The 21,072-nt window shown below is 37.5% G+C and overlaps 1 protein-coding gene across 1 annotated transcript; it reads right to left on the bottom strand.

The window, feature by feature from the left end:
• Window positions 1-1,886: 1,886 nt before the first annotated feature.
• On the bottom strand, window positions 1,887-20,939 carry LOC110455349 (nucleolar complex protein 4 homolog). The gene is made up of 14 exons (XM_021505431.1): window positions 20,777-20,939; window positions 19,855-19,972; window positions 18,157-18,260; window positions 17,417-17,521; window positions 16,840-16,980; window positions 15,326-15,431; window positions 14,999-15,084; window positions 14,028-14,139; window positions 11,172-11,232; window positions 8,783-8,893; window positions 7,646-7,809; window positions 6,531-6,613; window positions 6,053-6,166; window positions 1,887-2,145 (listed from the first exon to the last, which is right to left on the bottom strand). The coding sequence occupies exons 1-14, from the start codon at window positions 20,900-20,902 to the stop codon at window positions 2,029-2,031; spliced, it is 1,548 nt and encodes a 515-aa protein (XP_021361106.1). The 5' UTR covers window positions 20,903-20,939; the 3' UTR covers window positions 1,887-2,028.
• Window positions 20,940-21,072: the final 133 nt, after the last annotated feature.

Below are 21,072 nucleotides of genomic sequence, written 5' to 3' on the forward strand. Positions count from 1 at the left end.
ATGCAAATCATAGGTGTCCACGAATGGTTTTGTATGTTTCCCGCAATGCTCAAGATGGGTTATGCTCTTTTTGTCCGTGGTTTCCCCGTTCTGTCTGCTCAGTAAGGGTTTTGGGCTGGTGTTCCTTTCTGTCCGTGGTTTCCCCGTCCTGTCTGCTCGGTAAGGGTTGTTAGCGCATTCCTAGCGCCTTGCTTGGCAACACCTCACTTCTGGCCCTAACGTTGAGCGTTTGCCCAGGTGAGGAAAGCAATGGGTTCTGTCCCCAGGCCGGGACATACCAAAGTCCTTAAAAATGGTAGTTGTAATTCCCTGCTTAACGTTCAGCATTTAGGGGAATGGCAACAATTGATTCACACGTTGTCAGTATAATGTGACCGGGTGGAATGCTGTGCTGGGTGCCTTCGGCATGGTATTTCAGTTAGATAGCACTATAAAGTCGGCATCAGATATGCGCTATCACAAGGAGGCAAGAACACCAACATACTCTGTCTTCTGCATACACACATGGAGGCACGTCCTGAAATGACCTTAGCTGTTAATAGGATGTTAAACAAAATGAAACCAAACCAAACCATAATATGTGGCTGCATTTAGTCAAAACATTATCACAATTCAAGTTATTTATTGAGCTTATTTGGTTACAGAAATGATAGAAAGGTGTGGTTTGTGTTGATTTTGTTTAAGGCACAGTAAAAGCAGAGAACAGATGGATTTGAAAGTAGATTCTATTTACACCACAAAACCAAATCATGTGCTCCTTCATAAATCATCCCGTTTGTAAGCTATATATTTTTATGCATTGCAACAAGCAATTATTGTATTGTCATGACAAAATGTCAGTAACATTCAAAACGAGAAAATTACATTGATCCTTCTGGATATCGTTACTAACTCTTTAATAATCAATTTCAGGACGTGTCAGGGACATCAACATCATTAGCAGGGTGACAGCTAGCCAATTTCTTCCCTCCAGAAAGAATAGGCTTGAGAAAACTTTCAAATGGAAAATGAATTACTACTGCACTGGTCTTCATAATTTTGCAAAATAGAAAAGGCAGTATATCTTACCAGGAGATGGGACAGCTTATTGTTGTGCAGCATTATGGAAAGTTATGAAATGAACTTGCCATGTTTGTGGACGACAAAAGTTAAAATGCAGCAAGGTATACAATATATTCTAACAAGAAAATTGGTGGAATTCATATCACCTGCTTTATGGACATGTTTTAGAGGAAACATGATACCTAGTATGGAGAATTAAGAGCAGACAGACAAAACAGACAATATGACAAGTCAAGGTTACCATTCATTTTTAGGGTTTTTGAATACCTTTACTAATCATTAATAAACTAATTAATGAATTTTGTTATTAATTCTGCGTAAATTTCCAGAGATCTCACTGAGGAGCAAATGGAGCCTGAAACATTAATATGTACCTGCACACCTAAATTTGTTGATATAGGACCATCAATAAGCAAGAAACCAATCAACCAGTCAGAATGTATAAGAGTAATAATACATACAAGGATCACATTGACAGCGAATTTTGTCTGAAACATGTTGATATGTATATGCACACCAAGTTTGTTGAAATTAGACCATTATTAGCCTAGTTATTGCACAGAAATGTGAAAGACGGACTGACCAAATTAATATCCCCCTCTTTCCGAATAATTATGATTAAAGGTCCTTCCACGTCTGATAAAACCAAATTTACAAGATTCAACCCTTTCAGCAAAAATCTTCATGGACATTCTTGAGAGAAAGTAAACAAAACGTTGAAAATTGTAAGAAACACATAAACTGAAACTTTCAAAATCCCAGAGGCAATTCTGAAGACAAAATGTAAGCACTAAGCCAACACAAATTTACAAGAGAACTAGCAATTTTTATTTTCATTGTTTTATTTTCATTTTCTCTTTGGCTGCCAATATAAATATTGATCATTCATCAAACACTAGTTCAGCTTTCCCTCTTATCCCTTCTCTGTTTCTCCCTCCTCCCTTCCCTCCCTGCTACTACTCCAGATCATTCAAGTCTCCAACACAGCTTAATTCTGTCAGATTTGGACCCCAGCAGTCCCTTTGGGGTCTCAAAGTTCACAGGCACAAATTTCACCTTCTTTCGCGTTTCTTTGTCAAACAACTGAAATTACAAAACAATGACACAAAAATAAGGAATATACAATTTCTCTTGTCTCTTTTTCCTTTTTTGTTCACACATCTGTCATTTTTCACTTTACAAGTTACACTAAAATGTTCAACTTCTCGGCATAAGCTATCAAAAGCTATCTTCTTTACTTAACAGTAAAATGAATTATATAACAGATGATCTGACTCAACCTGATCACAATATATTTAAAGAAAATATTGTTTCTGGAATTTGTGGATTATAATGAATTTATTCCAAGGATGAACATATGTTAGGTGAGGTAACACTATTTAGAATCTTCCGTATTCCACACCGTACAACTGTACGTTTCTCTACTTAACATCTACAGTGGACTTGATATCTCGTATTCCACACCGTACAACTGTACATTTCTCTACTTAACATCTACAGTGGACCTGATATCTCGTATTCCACACCGTACAACTGTACATTTCTCTACTTAACATCTACAGTGGACCTGATATCTCGTATTCCACACCGTACAACTGTACATTTCTCTACTTAACATCTACAGTGGACCTGATATCTCGTATTCCACACCGTACAACTGTACATTTCTCTACTTAACATCTACAGTGGACCTGATATCTCGTATTCCACACCGTACAACTGTACATTTCTCTACTTAACATCTACAGTGGACTTGATATCTCGTATTCCACACCGTACAACTGTACATTTCTCTACTTAACATCTACAGTGGACTTGATATCTCGTATTCCACACCGTACAACTGTACATTTCTCTACTTAACATCTACAGTGGACTTGATATCTCGTATTCCACACCGTACAACTGTACATTTCTCTACTTAACATCTACAGTGGACTTGATATCTCGTATTCCACACCGTACAACTGTACATTTCTCTACTTAACATCTACAGTGGACTTGATATCTCGTATTCCACACCGTACAACTGTACATTTCTCTACTTAACATCTACAGTGGACTTGATATCTCGTATTCCACACCGTACAACTGTACATTTCTCTACTTAACATCTACAGTGGACTTGATATCTCGTATTCCACACCGTACAACTGTACATTTCTCTACTTAACATCTACAGTGGACTTGATATCTCGTATTCCACACCGTACAACTGTACATTTCTCTACTTAACATCTACAGTGGACTTGATATCTCGTATTCCACACCGTACAACTGTACATTTCTCTACTTAACATCTACAGTGGACTTGATATCTCGTATTCCACACCGTACAACTGTACATTTCTCTACTTAACATCTACAGTGGACTTGATATCTCGTATTCCACACCGTACAACTGTACATTTCTCTACTTAACATCTACAGTGGACTTGATATCTCGTATTCCACACCGTACAACTGTACATTTCTCTACTTAACATCTACAGTGGACTTGATATCTCGTATTCCACACCGTACAACTGTACATTTCTCTACTTAACATCTACAGTGGACTTGATATCTCGTATTCCACACCGTACAACTGTACATTTCTCTACTTAACATCTACAGTGGACTTGATATCTCGTATTCCACACCGTACAACTGTACATTTCTCTACTTAACATCTACAGTGGACTTGATATCTCGTATTCCACACCGTACAACTGTACATTTCTCTACTTAACATCTACAGTGGACTTGATATCTCGTATTCCACACCGTACAACTGTACATTTCTCTACTTAACATCTACAGTGGACTTGATATCTCGTATTCCACACCGTACAACTGTACATTTCTCTACTTAACATCTACAGTGGACTTGATATCTCGTATTCCACACCGTACAACTGTACATTTCTCTACTTAACATCTACAGTGGACTTGATATCTCGTATTCCACACCGTACAACTGTACATTTCTCTACTTAACATCTACAGTGGACTTGATATCTCGTATTCCACACCGTACAACTGTACATTTCTCTACTTAACATCTACAGTGGACTTGATATCTCGTATTCCACACCGTACAACTGTACATTTCTCTACTTAACATCTACAGTGGACTTGATATCTCGTATTCCACACCGTACAACTGTACATTTCTCTACTTAACATCTACAGTGGACTTGATATCTCGTATTCCACACCGTACAACTGTACATTTCTCTACTTAACATCTACAGTGGACTTGATATCTCGTATTCCACACCGTACAACTGTACATTTCTCTACTTAACATCTACAGTGGACTTGATATCTCGTATTCCACACCGTACAACTGTACATTTCTCTACTTAACATCTACAGTGGACTTGATATCTCGTATTCCACACCGTACAACTGTACATTTCTCTACTTAACATCTACAGTGGACTTGATATCTCGTATTCCACACCGTACAACTGTACATTTCTCTACTTAACATCTACAGTGGACTTGATATCTCGTATTCCACACCGTACAACTGTACATTTCTCTACTTAACATCTACAGTGGACTTGATATCTCGTATTCCACACCGTACAACTGTACATTTCTCTACTTAACATCTACAGTGGACTTGATATCTCGTATTCCACACCGTACAACTGTACATTTCTCTACTTAACATCTACAGTGGACTTGATATCTCGTATTCCACACCGTACAACTGTACATTTCTCTACTTAACATCTACAGTGGACTTGATATCTCGTATTCCACACCGTACAACTGTACATTTCTCTACTTAACATCTACAGTGGACTTGATATCTCGTATTCCACACCGTACAACTGTACATTTCTCTACTTAACATCTACAGTGGACTTGATATCTCGTATTCCACACCGTACAACTGTACATTTCTCTACTTAACATCTACAGTGGACTTGATATCTCGTATTCCACACCGTACAACTGTACATTTCTCTACTTAACATCTACAGTGGACTTGATATCTCGTATTCCACACCGTACAACTGTACATTTCTCTACTTAACATCTACAGTGGACTTGATATCTCGTATTCCACACCGTACAACTGTACATTTCTCTACTTAACATCTACAGTGGACTTGATATCTCGTATTCCACACCGTACAACTGTACATTTCTCTACTTAACATCTACAGTGGACTTGATATCTCGTATTCCACACCGTACAACTGTACATTTCTCTACTTAACATCTACAGTGGACTTGATATCTCGTATTCCACACCGTACAACTGTACATTTCTCTACTTAACATCTACAGTGGACTTGATATCTCGTATTCCACACCGTACAACTGTACATTTCTCTACTTAACATCTACAGTGGACTTGATATCTCGTATTCCACACCGTACAACTGTACATTTCTCTACTTAACATCTACAGTGGACTTGATATCTCGTATTCCACACCGTACAACTGTACATTTCTCTACTTAACATCTACAGTGGACTTGATATCTCGTATTCCACACCGTACAACTGTACATTTCTCTACTTAACATCTACAGTGGACTTGATATCTCGTATTCCACACCGTACAACTGTACATTTCTCTACTTAACATCTACAGTGGACTTGATATCTCGTATTCCACACCGTACAACTGTACATTTCTCTACTTAACATCTACAGTGGACTTGATATCTCGTATTCCACACCGTACAACTGTACATTTCTCTACTTAACATCTACAGTGGACTTGATATCTCGTATTCCACACCGTACAACTGTACATTTCTCTACTTAACATCTACAGTGGACTTGATATCTCGTATTCCACACCGTACAACTGTACATTTCTCAGCTTAACATATACAGTGGACTTGATATCTCGTATTCCACACCGTACAACTGTACATTTCTCTACTTAACATCTACAGTGGACTATGGATATACCAACAGGCAGACAATCTGCTGTGTTCAATCTCTACAGAACAGAAAATACTACAAATTCACTTACATCATCGTAAGAGGTTTCAAACAGGTCGGATAGATCCGTTTCTATTGTTTGGATTTCACCGTCTATCCTCTGCGCACTTCTCGCCACGTCAGGATGAAAGTGGGACTGTAGAGTCTGGAAAGTGCACAGAGAAAATTAACTTGAAGTATCTTGACACTTTAAAAAGCAACATCAACATTGCAGAAAAATCTTGCAGTTCGGTTTGTAAACATTCACTGTTGCTGACAATTTAATTCCAACACGTTATTTAGGAAACTGGAAAACACTTCTTAATTCCTATGCAGTTAAGGTCATCACATAAACAGTTATGTTTGTTCAGTCAACACTTTGAAATGTTGGACAGCTTACTTTCTAAACATGTCTGAAGTAAAAATGTATTTGACTACAAGATATCCATAGCGTACCAGGCTACTTTCTGGACTTATTTAAACTCTTGATGTCTTTTTTGAGATTGCAGATTAAATATCTATAATAATACCTTCAGTTCCCATAGAGAGCTCTCCATGGCATGGCACTTGGTGGGGTCAGGTTCATTGGGGTCGTAGGGGTCATCATGTATTTCTAAAATCAACAATTATTAACTAGTCATGTAGAAATCTTTATAAGTATATGTATGCTGATAAAACAAGAGACCCACCAGGCCAGTATCACTCATATCAAATACATTTACCTTTAGAAATAAAAGATCCCTTTGTCAACAGATAGAGGTCAATTTCATCAGTTTGCATATTTACTTACAGGCACTTTTAAAGCTTAAGGGTAATTTGCCAAATCTTTGACACTACATGACATACATATAAGCATATACCCTGACTGATAAAAACACATCATCCATCTTATTGTTGTGAGAATTATTGTCCACTGTCAATTAGAATTGAGAGAAAACTAACATTTATTTCTTGACAGCTGAAAATTCATTCATTGTGCAACTTTCTTTTTTAATAAGTTTCAACTTGAAAAGTTTAGAAATTCTGCTGACATGTATGAGGCAATATCAGAACAAAAAAGATTCTAGCAAATGCCTTGTTTTATCTCTTTATTGATTTTCACCACTGAAAATATAACAGATTTACTGTTGTGAAGACTTCAAAAGCACAATGTCCTATTATTGCCTCTCAGAGTACAGTCCCTTTGTTTTCTGAGAGTGTGTTTTCCAAGTCTTGACTTAAACAAATTCGTAGGTTCACTAATTTTAGTCTTGTTGAGAAGATTCCATTTAGCAAATAGAATTGTAGAAAATAGAATATTCTGTTGAATATCACAAGTATAAAATTGTCTGCTACGTCACAAATAATTGGATTTTATTACATCTCCCAAATTTACAGGAGACTGCCAGTGTAAAAGCAATGTTGTGTCATGGCATTTGATTGGATGTCACAATCATGTGACACCTTGGTATTGTTGCATCAAATCTTCACAGCAGTCAAGATAATGTTATCACACTGACAAATTCCTACTTTTTCACTGGCACAATGGTATTTAATGGTATTTTAACGGTTTGATGAAGTGATGAATAAGTGAATACTCACCAACTATACTTTGTAAAAAACCCTAGTGCTGAAAGAGCATATAAACATTAAATGTCAGCCTTACCTGAAGGTCCCTCTGTTCGATGTAGTAACACTCGACAGTTGGGATGTCTGTGTATCAGGTTATAGATGAAGGGTATGGATACAGTCAGGCCGGAAGGAGGAGCCGCCAACGAAATTCTCGCCAGTCGCTTGGCAAATGCTCCGACCAGGTAAGCTGGCAGATGGCTGTATAACAAATAAGTAAAAATAAAAGATGTTTTTTTCAGCATTGTTCTCTTCATATAGTAATGAGACCAAATCCAAATGCCTCAAATAGGGGGGTGGGGTGGAGGTTGGGGGGTTGGGGGTATAATTTCATATTTTGTGTACTAGTAGGCAGGTTTTCCAGAATTCAGCAGGCTCAAACTTTATTTTCAAACTTAATACCGGGGTATTTCAATATTTAAAGTCTACTAGATCTGGGCCCCTGGCTAGTAGAACTGTAAACCCCTGCTCTGGCTAGTAGAACTGTACACCCCTGCTCTGGCTAGTAGAACTGTACACCCCTGCTCACTGTCCAAGTATTTGTGTTCTTCCTGAATGTTCTAAGTCCTGTTATATGACCTGTCATTCTTGCTAAATATTGTATTGGAAAAAATGTTGAATCCTCATTCAGTATTTGAAATCAATTTTAATGAATACAGTTCAGTGGTTTAGATGAGGGATGGTTTGTTTGTGTTTTATGTCCTATTAACAGCTATGGTCATTTAAGGATCTGCCAGGTTTTGTTGGTGGAGGAAAGCCTGAGTTCTCGGAGAAAAAGCACCGACTTACGGACAGTACCTTATGACTGCCCCACGTAGGCCTCGAACCCACGACCCAGTGTTGGAGGGCTACTGGTAGCAGAATGTCAGATGCCTTAACCACTTGGCCACCGTGTTGTAGATGAGGGAAGGAACTTCTTTCTAAAGCTGTGGGGTGGGGTGGAATCAACTGGGAGAGAACATGGGGGTTGTGGGGCTGGGGAGTGGGGGTTGGAGGGACATTTAGGACTGAACAGAAAGGGTATGGGAGTGGGGGACATCTGAAGCAAACAGGAAGAATTGGGTATTGGGTGGGGATAGACCCTAGGAGCAAACAACAAGGGTGTGGGGTTTTGAGGAGACATTTAGAAGCAACCTTTCCAGGATTGGGAGGAGGTCATTCACTGTTGACTTACGTGGATGTCAAAAATAGATCCGCTAAATAGAAGAATCTCGCTCTGTATTTGGCATGGAAGACAGATGGCTCAAATAAAGCATACAGCTTTCCATAGAAGTCTGGGTAATCTCTGCAAATAGAATTAAGTCAGTTTAATTCTAATAGCGTCAACAATATGTAGTTATACTCTACCCAAGGTTGTCGGAACCGAGGCTTTGACACATTCTGCACCCGTCAGTAGAATATCCGCGTCAACAATATGTAGTTATACTCTACCCACGGTTGTCAGAACCGAGGCTTTGACACATTCTGCACCCGTCAGTAGAATATCCGCGTCAACAATATGTAGTTATACTCTACCCACGGTTGTCAGAACCGAGACTTTGACACATTCTGCACCCGTCAGTAGAATATCCGCGTCAACAATATGTAGTTATACTCTACCCACGGTTGTCAGAACCGAGACTTTGACACATTCTGCACCCGTCAGTAGAATATCCGCGTCAACAATATGTAGTTATACTCTACCCACGGTTGTCAGAACCGAGACTTTGACACATTCTGCACCCGTCAGTAGAATATCCGCGTCAACAATATGTAGTTATACTCTACCCACGGTTGTCAGAACCGAGACTTTGACACATTCTGCACCCGACAGTAGAATATCCGCGTCAACAATATGTAGTTATACTCTACCCACGGTTGTCAGAACCGAGACTTTGACACATTCTGCACCCGTCAGTAGAATATCCGCGTCAACAATATGTAGTTATACTCTACCCACGGTTGTCAGAACCGAGACTTTGACACATTCTGCACCCGTCAGTAGAATATCCGCGTCAACAATATGTAGTTATACTCTACCCACGGTTGTCAGAACCGAGACTTTGACACATTCTGCACCCGTCAGTAGAATATCCGCGTCAACAATATGTAGTTATACTCTACCCACGGTTGTCAGAACCGAGGCTTTGACACATTCTGCACCCGACAGTAGAATATCCGCGTCAACAATATGTAATTATACTCTACCCACGGTTGTCAGAACCGAGGCTTTGACACATTCTGCACCCGTCAGTAGAATATCTGCGTCAACAATATGTAATTATACTCTACCCACGGTTGTCAGAACCGAGACTTTGACACATTCTGCACCTGTCAGTAGAATAGCCATGTCCCATATGCTTACATAATGATTGACCCGTTTTTCTTCGACTCTCAATCAAAATTTGGGTAAAACACAACATACACAATGTAAATGCAACGTTTGATATAGCAAAATTTCTAGATAAAGTACACACAAACTAAGACCATATATGGAAAGAACAGAAAAATTAATAAATACTGTAGGTAAACCTCAATTTCAAAGATACTTTTAGGGCGAAGACTTTTAGGGCGAGCTTGTACAATGATCTCTATGTTCCTTAGGTGGTGTCACTAGCTGAGGATTGCCACACTCGGTCCAATGCCATTTTGTTGGCCTTTCAATTGTGACGTCTAAATAATAACATTTGATTGTGACGTCATAATAGACAAGGACAACGAGTGAGATACATGTATCCAACACGGGACATTTGTATGTTGCATACACAGAGGTTGGAGAAATATATTATATCTATAAAATACATGTATTCTACATCGTCAATAAAAGCATGATATATCTGAGTGTTGACAAGGTAATTTTTGTTTGCAAACTGTTGGAACCCATCTAAGGGCTACTCACTAGTATCATGACTCTAGGCATTGATCTTCTGATGAAGTCATCAGAAGTTGTCTGAAGTTTTTTTTTTACAAATATGACCCCTGTGAACTATTAAGTGAGTCTAGGTTGTATTTATTTGCTGAGTTTGCTTGGTATTATTTCAGGAAGCTACCAGCAAAATATCATGACTCTAGGAATGTCCGTTCTTTAAAAATCATTTAAAGGACAAGTCAATGGACTGCACTACAGCATAAGCTCACTTGCTAAAAATTGTGGTTGGTGGTGGTTGGGGAGGGAGGGAGTGCCCAACTCATTCCACCCCTATATGAAACTTAACTGAAACTTAGGGTAAACAGAATTTCAGGATAAACTGAAACTCAGGGTAAAAAACATATTAATTTTATTTCAATTAATTATATCATTCTCAAAAGTTTGAAGCCTGAAAATACATCAAAATCCTAAAGCTGCCGACACCTTACAGTGATCAACACCAGATAGTGGCCAGTATCTATGATGAACAGATGTGTTTTATTACTTCCAAAGGTCCTTGTTTAAAAAGAACTTCAAGTACAGAAAGGGTTAAATATTTAGTAATATTGTTCACTGTCATTATAAGACTGTTACATTAATGTAAAATCTTGGCAAAGCCACATAGCAATCCACTCTTTACACAACTACTACAAGGTTTACAATAAACAGTACTCACAGATTGTATTGTTGGACCAACACAAATATGCCATTTAGAGCCAGCAGACTGATAGCACCACCTGCAGAAATAAATGATTAGCAAATTCTGCTATATCAAATTTAAGTGTAATTTCTACACATTGGAAAACAAAATGGCCACAATCACACTCAGCTTTCTTTGCTTCAAGTTTTCTGATTGATTTTTAATATAACATGTTATTTTTACAACTTGATGTTCTAACACGAGTTCAAAGAATTCAGAGCATCTGTAGAAAAAAAGTTAAATTCATCACTACATGATCCAGCCTTAAAGACAAATAAACTTTAATTATCGACACACTATAACAACGCTGGCTAGGTTCACAATGTCAGTTTCCAACCACTATCACAACGCTGGCTAGGTTCACAATGTCAGTTTTCACACACTATAACAACGCTGGCTAGGTTCACAATGTCAGTTTTCACACACTATAACAACGCTGGCTAGGTTCACAATGTCAGTTTTCACACACTATAACAACGCTGGCTAGGTTCACAATGTCAGTTTTCACACACTATAACAACGCTGGCTAGGTTCACAATGTCAGTTTTCACACACTATAACAACGCTGGCTAGGTTCACAATGTCAGTTTTCACACACTATAACAACGCTGGCTAGGTTCACAATGTCAGTTTTCACACACTATAACAACGCTGGCTAGGTTCACAATGTCAGTTTTCACACACTATAACAACGCTGGCTAGGTTCACAATGTCAGTTTTCACACACTATAACAACGCTGGCTAGGTTCACAATGTCAGTTTTCACACACTATAACAACGCTGGCTAGGTTCACAATGTCAGTTTCCACACACTATAACAACGCTGGCTAGGTTCACAATGTCAGTTTTCACACACTATAACAACGCTGGCTAGGTTCACAATGTCAGTTTTCACACACTATAACAACGCTGGCTAGGTTCACAATGTCAGTTTTCACACACTATAACAACGCTGGCTAGGTTCACAATGTCAGTTTTCACACACTATAACAACGCTGGCTAGGTTCACAATGTCAGTTTTCACACACTATAACAACGCTGGCTAGGTTCACAATGTCAGTTTTCACACACTATAACAACGCTGGCTAGGTTCACAATGTCAGTTTTCACACACTATAACAACGCTGGCTAGGTTCACAATGTCAGTTTTCACACACTATAACAACGCTGGCTAGGTTCACAATGTCAGTTTTCACACACTATAACAACGCTGGCTAGGTTCACAATGTCAGTTTTCACACACTATAACAACGCTGGCTAGGTTCACAATGTCAGTTTTCACACACTATAACAACGCTGGCTAGGTTCACAATGTCAGTTTTCACACACTATAACAACGCTGGCTAGGTTCACAATGTCAGTTTTCACACACTATAACAACGCTGGCTAGGTTCACAATGTCAGTTTTCACACACTATAACAACGCTGGCTAGGTTCACAATGTCAGTTTTCACACACTATAACAACGCTGGCTAGGTTCACAATGTCAGTTTTCACACACTATAACAACGCTGGCTAGGTTCACAATGTCAGTTTTCACACACTATAACAACGCTGGCTAGGTTCACAATGTCAGTTTTCACACACTATAACAACGCTGGCTAGGTTCACAATGTCAGTTTTCACACACTATAACAACGCTGGCTAGGTTCACAATGTCAGTTTTCACACACTATAACAACGCTGGCTAGGTTCACAATGTCAGTTTTCACACACTATAACAACGCTGGCTAGGTTCACAATGTCAGTTTTCACACACTATAACAACGCTGGCTAGGTTCACAATGTCAGTTTTCACACACTATAACAACGCTGGCTAGGTTCACAATGTCAGTTTTCACACACTATAACAACGCTGGCTAGGTTCACAATGTCAGTTTTCACACACTATAACAACGCTGGCTAGGTTCACAATGTCAGTTTTCACACACTATAACAACGCTGGCTAGGTTCACAATGTCAGTTTTCACACACTATAACAACGCTGGCTAGGTTCACAATGTCAGTTTTCACACACTATAACAACGCTGGCTAGGTTCACAATGTCAGTTTTCACACACTATAACAACGCTGGCTAGGTTCACAATGTCAGTTTTCACACACTATAACAACGCTGGCTAGGTTCACAATGTCAGTTTTCACACACTATAACAACGCTGGCTAGGTTCACAATGTCAGTTTTCACACACTATAACAACGCTGGCTAGGTTCACAATGTCAGTTTTCACACACTATAACAACGCTGGCTAGGTTCACAATGTCAGTTTTCACACACTATAACAACGCTGGCTAGGTTCACAATGTCAGTTTTCACACACTATAACAACGCTGGCTAGGTTCACAATGTCAGTTTTCACACACTATAACAACGCTGGCTAGGTTCACAATGTCACACACTATAACAACGCTGGCTAGGTGCATAATGTCAGTTTACACACACTATAACAACGCTGGCTAGGTTCACAATGTCAGTTTCCACACACTATAACAACGCTGGCTAGGTTCACAATTTCAATCAGACACAACTTCACTTTTAGATCCAATTATGTAACATATTACTAACCATTTGATCTGGCAGATATTTATCAATCATTACCAGAATTCACCCACATATCAGCAAATGCTATTTTCAAAGAGTTGGAAAAAAACTGACAGTTTGTTAATGTGCCTTAAAACAACTTTTTCTACTTTCTACTTTATACTTCATTATATAGAATGTAGTATTTTCTACAAATGAAGAAAAGATTTGTTTTTTTACTATTATAGCTGGAAAATTTGTTGTTTATATACTACCTACCCCTGGAGGAAGGGCCTGGTTACTGTGTGACTTACCTATGTTATAGGACTCTGTGAGGAAGTCACACAGCATCAGAGGACTTGTCATATACGGCATTACTTTATCATGGAGAATGACCAGTGTCCGCCGATACAGATTAGTTGGCAGCTGAAAGTAAAATGTGTTTTTGCTTCAAAAATTACTCAGTTTCAAAGTCTTATAAAGATCTCCATGTCTGTCCCAGTGTAAGGCAAATTCAAGGATTTTGGCCTACACTCGGGGAGGGGGTCTACCCAACATATACTTTTTGTCATTTCATGTTGAGAGTTTTAACTGCTTCCAGGTATCTTTCTGGATATAATATACCATGTTTTTTTTTATAAAGAATAGAGGAATTCTAGAAATCCTAACTTAAAAAAAAAAAAAAAATCTACAAAAAAAACCCAGGCATCCAAATAGTAAAAGTGGGCAGAATTGAGAATAAGTTGCATACATTTCAGCATAGTAATTGACAGGGTTACCCCGGTGACAGTTTTGGATTAATAATTATCCAAAACAAATCAGCTGTTCACGGTCATGAGAGCAGTATACAGACTTATGCACAATGCACCCAATATTTTTTGGTCTACATCAGTGCTACATTTGCTGAATTTGCCCAAAAATCATAAAGATCACTATTTTGATAACACTACCACCGACATTCTGAGGTCTAGGGTTTGAAGCCCGTTCTACCCCGGCTGAACTTTTCACATAAAGTACACTGTCGTTTTATTTATTTTCTTCATTACATTTTCAAAAAGCGTCCCACAAAGTATGATTTTCTTTCCAAAAATGATTTATCTAAGCTATAGTAATGCCAGAAAAAATGTTTCTGATGTCAAGTTACAGTTTTAGGCAGTGGTACTAGGACCCTTTAGGCAGTGGTACTAGGACCCTTAACTAAGTGGCTACCAGGGCTTCATTCCACCTCCATCAAAATGATGTTCTTTCACTAATTGTAGGTATATCTGATAGCCCAGAGACATACCTGGAAGGCGAGGAATGTTACCCAAGAGGTAGTGAACAAACGTTTGTGTTCCTTCAATGTTGCTATCTTCAGTTGGACATCTTCATCTGAAAGATTGGAGAGAAATTTACATACACTAAATTCATGCGATATCTCGAATGCATTCTTGTTATGTGTACGTTTTGTGAAATGTTGACATTTGGAAGGGAAACTACCCAGCATAATTTGGGGTTTATGCACAAAAGCACACAGAGCTTTTTTTCGGTATATACCATATAACCCCAAAAATAATCATGGACAGTTCTCACAAACTGATAACAAGTTTATACATTCCTTGTGTAGATTTACCTGGCTGTGTGGTCAGGAAGGTTGTGAGGTTTTCCTCTGGAGATGCTGGAAAGCTTACACGCTCCAGGATGGCAAAGATGTTGTTCAGATATAGGTTTCCAGGTGTCTACAACATTAAAAATGATCTAGAATGATTACTGGTTTGACAGGCAATGTGCTTTTTATAACCAATGAGATCAAGCAATCACAAACTAAAATGTCGGCACTTTCTTAGAAACGATAGCTGGAAGAGATGGGGAACATCTCAAAACCGAAAAAAGAATAAAAAAAAATCTCAATTGAAAGCTTTTTAACTTGCACTGTCAGCTTAAGGTAAAGGAGACTAAATGTCCAACTGCATTGTTTGTTTGTCATCAGATGATTGGTTAGTGGTCGTTTATGTGGAGAACATGTGACTACTGTAATTACATAAAAGACTAACAATTATTCCTACAGTTGACAAAGTGGGAGTACACATTGAGTATTGTTTATGCTGTAAATCAACAGTATTTATGGCAGGATTTAGTTACGGAATCTTCATGCGTGAATGTGCTGGGCGAGTTTCTCTGGAAACAATGTGAAAGTGGTATTTTTCAGTTAGAAATAACCTGTAATGTTGGATGATTTTGTATAATTGCATTAATACTAAATTGATTGAATCTTTCATGGAACTTATAATAATTATATTCATGCTTTTAGTTACTATGAATACAGTGAACAATCAACGTGAATTGTCTTCTGCATGGGGGCTGCCATTTTTATATGAATGTGTGTAGAGCAAGTTGTGAAGTTGTTATGCAAGTCAAACGCTTGTAAGATTCTGATTTTTGTTTCAAAAGTTCTGATGATATATCACTGAGCTTACCAAATGTTTCGAGATCTCTCAAATGCTACAAAGTTTTATGTTCATTTAGAGATCCCAAAGAACCAATCAGAAATCTTCTGACATGTACCTCACACACCAAACCTGATTTAGTCATGTCATTGTTTCTTGAAGACTCACAATTGCAAAAGCCTGCAGACAAAAACAAGCTGTTTCCGTTGCAATAGTCCGGTAATCGAAGAATTTCACAGGACTCTTACAAATAGTAATGTGTTAAGATTTTCGGTTTTCTTCTTCTATCAATAAACCATTAGGCCTAAAAAAAACTTTGTCTTGTAAGTAAAGAACCAAAAGAAGCACATAATTAATATTTCTTGGTGCCCACTACCCACTGTACAAATGTTCACAATATCTGGCCCAACACCCATACAATATCAATTATAAGTGGGCCTCCCTGCCCTCCCATATACTCGTATCTAGCCCGACCACCCACAAAATATCAATTATAAGTGGGCCTCCCTTCTAACCATTACAAGGGATGTTTCTGGCCCCACCACCCACAAAATATCAATAATATGTGTGCGTCACTGCCTTCCCTTTTACTCGTATCTGGAATAACGTGAAAGAATAACTTTCAAACAGGGAAAGTGGAAACAGTTTCATTTATTTTTTATTTTTGTGCTTATTGGGAAAATGCATAAAATATACTGACCGTATTCCGTTTTTCCTTAAGGTCCATCATGGTGCATTTCAACACATGAAATCTGACATCATCGTAGGCCAGATACTCCTGAAATTTACCTATAAGATCCTGAAGGTTAGTCTCTGTGTTCATGAGCTGCTTCATCAATTTCTGTGAATGACCAATCAGAAATCAGAGATCAATTAATGGCAACAAAATTGCCTTATACAATAATGTAGAATTACAAACTAGCGTAAATAGTCTACCACCAATGATCCTATTGACTCGATATCCAGATCGATTTTTCTGCCCATTATCCAAGCATTTCACGATTCCGAGTTCTGGGCAAACAAGTGGCATTAACAACACCATTGCAATGTTAAATGTTTTTTCGGATAAATATTACTAAAATTACTTAAAACAGAACCCCCAGTCTACAAGTCTACATTGTTGCCAAGATGAAAAGAGAATATGAAGTTTTATGGTCGTAATTAGAATTCCATCTTTGCACGACACACATGTAGATAAAGAAAAGACTCAGTCTTGATGTTTGTACCGTCAGCCTCCTGCTTCCAAAACTTCATCAAACTATAAAAGAGTGGCTTACCGTAAACAGAGCTACTGGAAAATGTGACTTTTTTGAGGAAATTTTTGTCACAGGGTTTTTTCCTTCTGTCTCAACAAACTTCATCAAGGTACATAGAGCTAGCTCCTAGAAAATGAAAATCAAACACATGTATATTGCATTTCATATTTTGTGTTGATATTTTCTAGTACAATATACTTAGTATCAATGCTGATAAAAACTACCGACACTTTATATGCGGCTGACATTGTGTTATTTCACCTTATGACACATACTACTAATGCAAAGTCAAAACATTTTCAGTTAAAAAAGGAACATAAATTATGAATAAAAATCTATTAAATTAACGTATGTATATTTTTCTTTAGTATCAACAGAATATTGTCTATGTTGTCTGCAGAATCTTTGAAATGAGCGCCCTCTTTTTAATAATCTGCATTATTTAATCTCGTGGAGTAAAACAGATGAATTTCATGTGATCATGTCAATGTTGATAAACACAATTACTTGGTAGGTTATACAGTGCTACAACGCCGAAAGCAAATAGGAAATTAGAAAGGTAAAAGACGAAGATTCCAACTGTTGATATTGGTGCAACACATCAACTTGTCCCCATCAATATCCCCAAAGCAGACAACACAGAGACAATCTATCTCAAACTCAGCATGAGGATTAGTTGTCTGGTAGGATCATGTGCAACTTTCATAAGATACTTTCAATTCTTCAAAAGTGATGTCAACCTGTATAGGTGAAATCATTACCTGTATAGATGAGTATTCAGATCGTAAAAGTTGGATGAGGCAATCAATCGTGTCCTGATAACAGTCCATCAGCCAAACTTTGTATTGAACTTCTTTACTTAAGCCTGAAAATACAAGTACCAAATTACACATAAACTTCATTTCTTTTACAAGAATAATGAAACAAGTTTATAAACTTATATTTATCACTCTTATTTGCATGCAGAGGTCGTGATGTGTGAGTAAAATAGAGTGCTTCCCAGAAAAAATCTCATGGTCATGCAGGTGACCCATACCTTTCCATGTCATTTCAAGGAATCAAACCCCGGCCGTTGTGCTTCCCCAGATTAGAATTAGAAATGAGATTTTTGTTGGAGCAACTAACATCCAGACTTGCTATTATATCAGCCAATGTTTCCATTTAATTATCAATAAACCCAATCACATGCGAGCACCATTCTTGATGGTCATGATACATAATGTACCACTAATCCACTTCAGATTAAAGGGAAAAGTCCCACTGCAACTAAAGCGGACCTCCTGCAGAATCATTAAAGGGATCTCTTCCGTCTTCTTTTTGAGGACACAGATAATTTAACTGGTGCTCCAATTGGGACCTGTATTTTCTCTCCTAAATGTAGTTGATAATGGCATCACTTGAAGCCATTGTCCAGTTTTATCTTTTGGGAAAGCCAAAATAGCGCAATATCGGGGCCTTTCAGTGAGAAGTTAAATGTGTACAGTACCACGCTGTCAATCAACAACAGAATGTCAGCGAGACTGATTTCACACATAGCATTCTTGTCGCTTTGAATTTATATAATACATTTCAAATAAGAACTATAAGTATCATGCTATAAATATCAATCTAATGAGAAATTTCTGTTTACCATTGGATTTGAATAAAATTGAAGCATGCACACAATAGGAAACCAAAGAGAGAATGAATTTCAAATCGCACAAAGATTTCAGTAGGTTTAAACGTAAAATACTCATTTATAAGGATGATTTAGGTGTTGTTAGGAAGATCATGTACTATCGATTCAGAATATATACTTGTTTTTTGTATTTCACATAAGTTAAGCGAATTACCTTATCTCCTCAGCTTGAAAGACATATTTGTCAGTTAAAAGTTCACTGACATTTGTCGTTAAAATGTATGATTGTACATTTAAGGACTTCTCCTTTACTGATCAAGAATGCCAAGAAAACATTGCCTCTTGTCGAATCGATCATAAGGTGTATCAAACTATATTATCATGAAGAATTTTGTGACAAGGTTATAACAAAAACTTCAATAAATTGCCTCTTTAAATACTCATTAGTCGGACACTCTTGTTGTTCGAGGGGAAAACTTTTCTGTTTCATAATGATTTATGAAACTAGAAACAAACTTAAGGACTTTCCACCATTCGTAATACACATGTTTTTCTTGTCATATTTTCGTGTCGTCATTTCCGTATTGCGTATCGGGCATTCCATTACCGTAGTGTAAATTATAGTAACAACAGGTAAACAAATAGTACATGTGCGTGACGATGATATGTCAACACCTGATAATTTATTTCCGTCGTTTTTGGTATACTATAGTAAAGAAAATAAGTGTCATTGTATAAATTCTATCCCTCTGTAATTCTGCTGGCTAATTGCCAAAGGGTGGAGCCTCCTTAAGTGAAATGGGACATTTTTACCCATTATGGCGTTTGATTTCCCACTCACCTTTATCAGTTGTGTCTGTAGGTATCATTTCTAGGAACATCTCTCCTGCTGTCAGGAACTTGACAAACATTTTGTGAAATGCTCGAACACAGGCCAGTAAAACATCTTTATCTGAAGACTGAAATTAAAGGATACAAACAAATAATCATATTTGAAAAACAAAAACACTCTAGATATCAAAGCTGGTTAAAAGTGGAACTACTCTATTGAAACTTTTGTGATATATCAGACTGTTTATTTACATTTATTAAATGGCAATTAACCCCTTCATTATTCATGCTTGATCATGAAAACCAGTTTAACTTTGTATGAAGATTTTACAAAGATATTCCTTCAAAACTTGTGAACACAGTCAACTTCTTCTTCAGCGAGTTCTAAAAGTTTTCTAAAACGTAATTTCTCAAATCATTTAAGAACACATAACCATAATGTTAAGAAAGAAATATCAAGACGATTTTCAACTTCTCGGTATAAAATCACAAAAATAAACAGATGAATCACTTATGATTCAAACACTAAAAACACTTCAGTCCAAATTAAAGTAAATATACGAAACAACTCCTTGAGTCAAGATTGCATTATAACCATGTAATTAGTTTGTGTTACTTTGAAAAGATGGCCAACACTACGATTTTTTTCAATCGAAATTTGGATCAAAAGCAAATCATGGAATAAGATTGTTTACTACACTCAATCAACATTTGTTCTATACACCGTGAACTATAGACCAGCGACTTTCCTTTAAATCGGTCTCATAGTCATAATTAGCTGGAGTTGGAAACAAGTTTTTTCAATACAGTTCATTTGTGTTTTAACAACAGTAACCAACACTTATAAATAAATAAATAAATTTGACAGACTGTCTGCACAACTTTCCTTTTAAATATTTCACTCTTGGGTAATAGAACTAGTTATTTTATACCTGTGCATATGATATTATGTCAATAATTTTATTTGACTCCTTTCTGCTTTCTGTACATTTGTTCGTGCTAGCTTTAATGTCATTTAAAATATCCAACTTCTGTCCATGTGCTTTCTTGGTCGCCATTGTTGTGCCTCTGAAGCGACAACCAATCAGAGATGGTTTAACAAATTGTCATACCATTCGGGTATCTCGGATGTTGTCATAACTTGGAAAGAAAAAGCGAATATATAAATTTCCGAAAAGTTTCACCGTGTCCAATTTTGCGCATGCGCATCCTTTCTCATTATTCCTTG

Source organism: Mizuhopecten yessoensis, unplaced genomic scaffold (assembly GCF_002113885.1).
Source record: "Mizuhopecten yessoensis strain PY_sf001 unplaced genomic scaffold, ASM211388v2 scaffold8205, whole genome shotgun sequence".
Taxonomy (NCBI): domain Eukaryota; kingdom Metazoa; phylum Mollusca; class Bivalvia; order Pectinida; family Pectinidae; genus Mizuhopecten; species Mizuhopecten yessoensis.

Excerpts from the sequence above, each read along its gene's own strand:
- LOC110455349 (XM_021505431.1), bottom strand. The coding sequence starts at position 20,902 with ATGGCGACCAAGAAAGCACATGGACAGAAGTTGGATATTTTAAATGAC. Across the intron at positions 11,233-14,027 it reads CACAGAGTCCTATAACATAG|GTGGTGCTATCAGTCTGCTG; the intron begins GTAAGTCACACA and ends TTATTTCTGCAG. Across the intron at positions 8,894-11,171 it reads TTGGTCCAACAATACAATCT|AGATTACCCAGACTTCTATG; the intron begins GTGAGTACTGTT and ends TTCTATTTGCAG.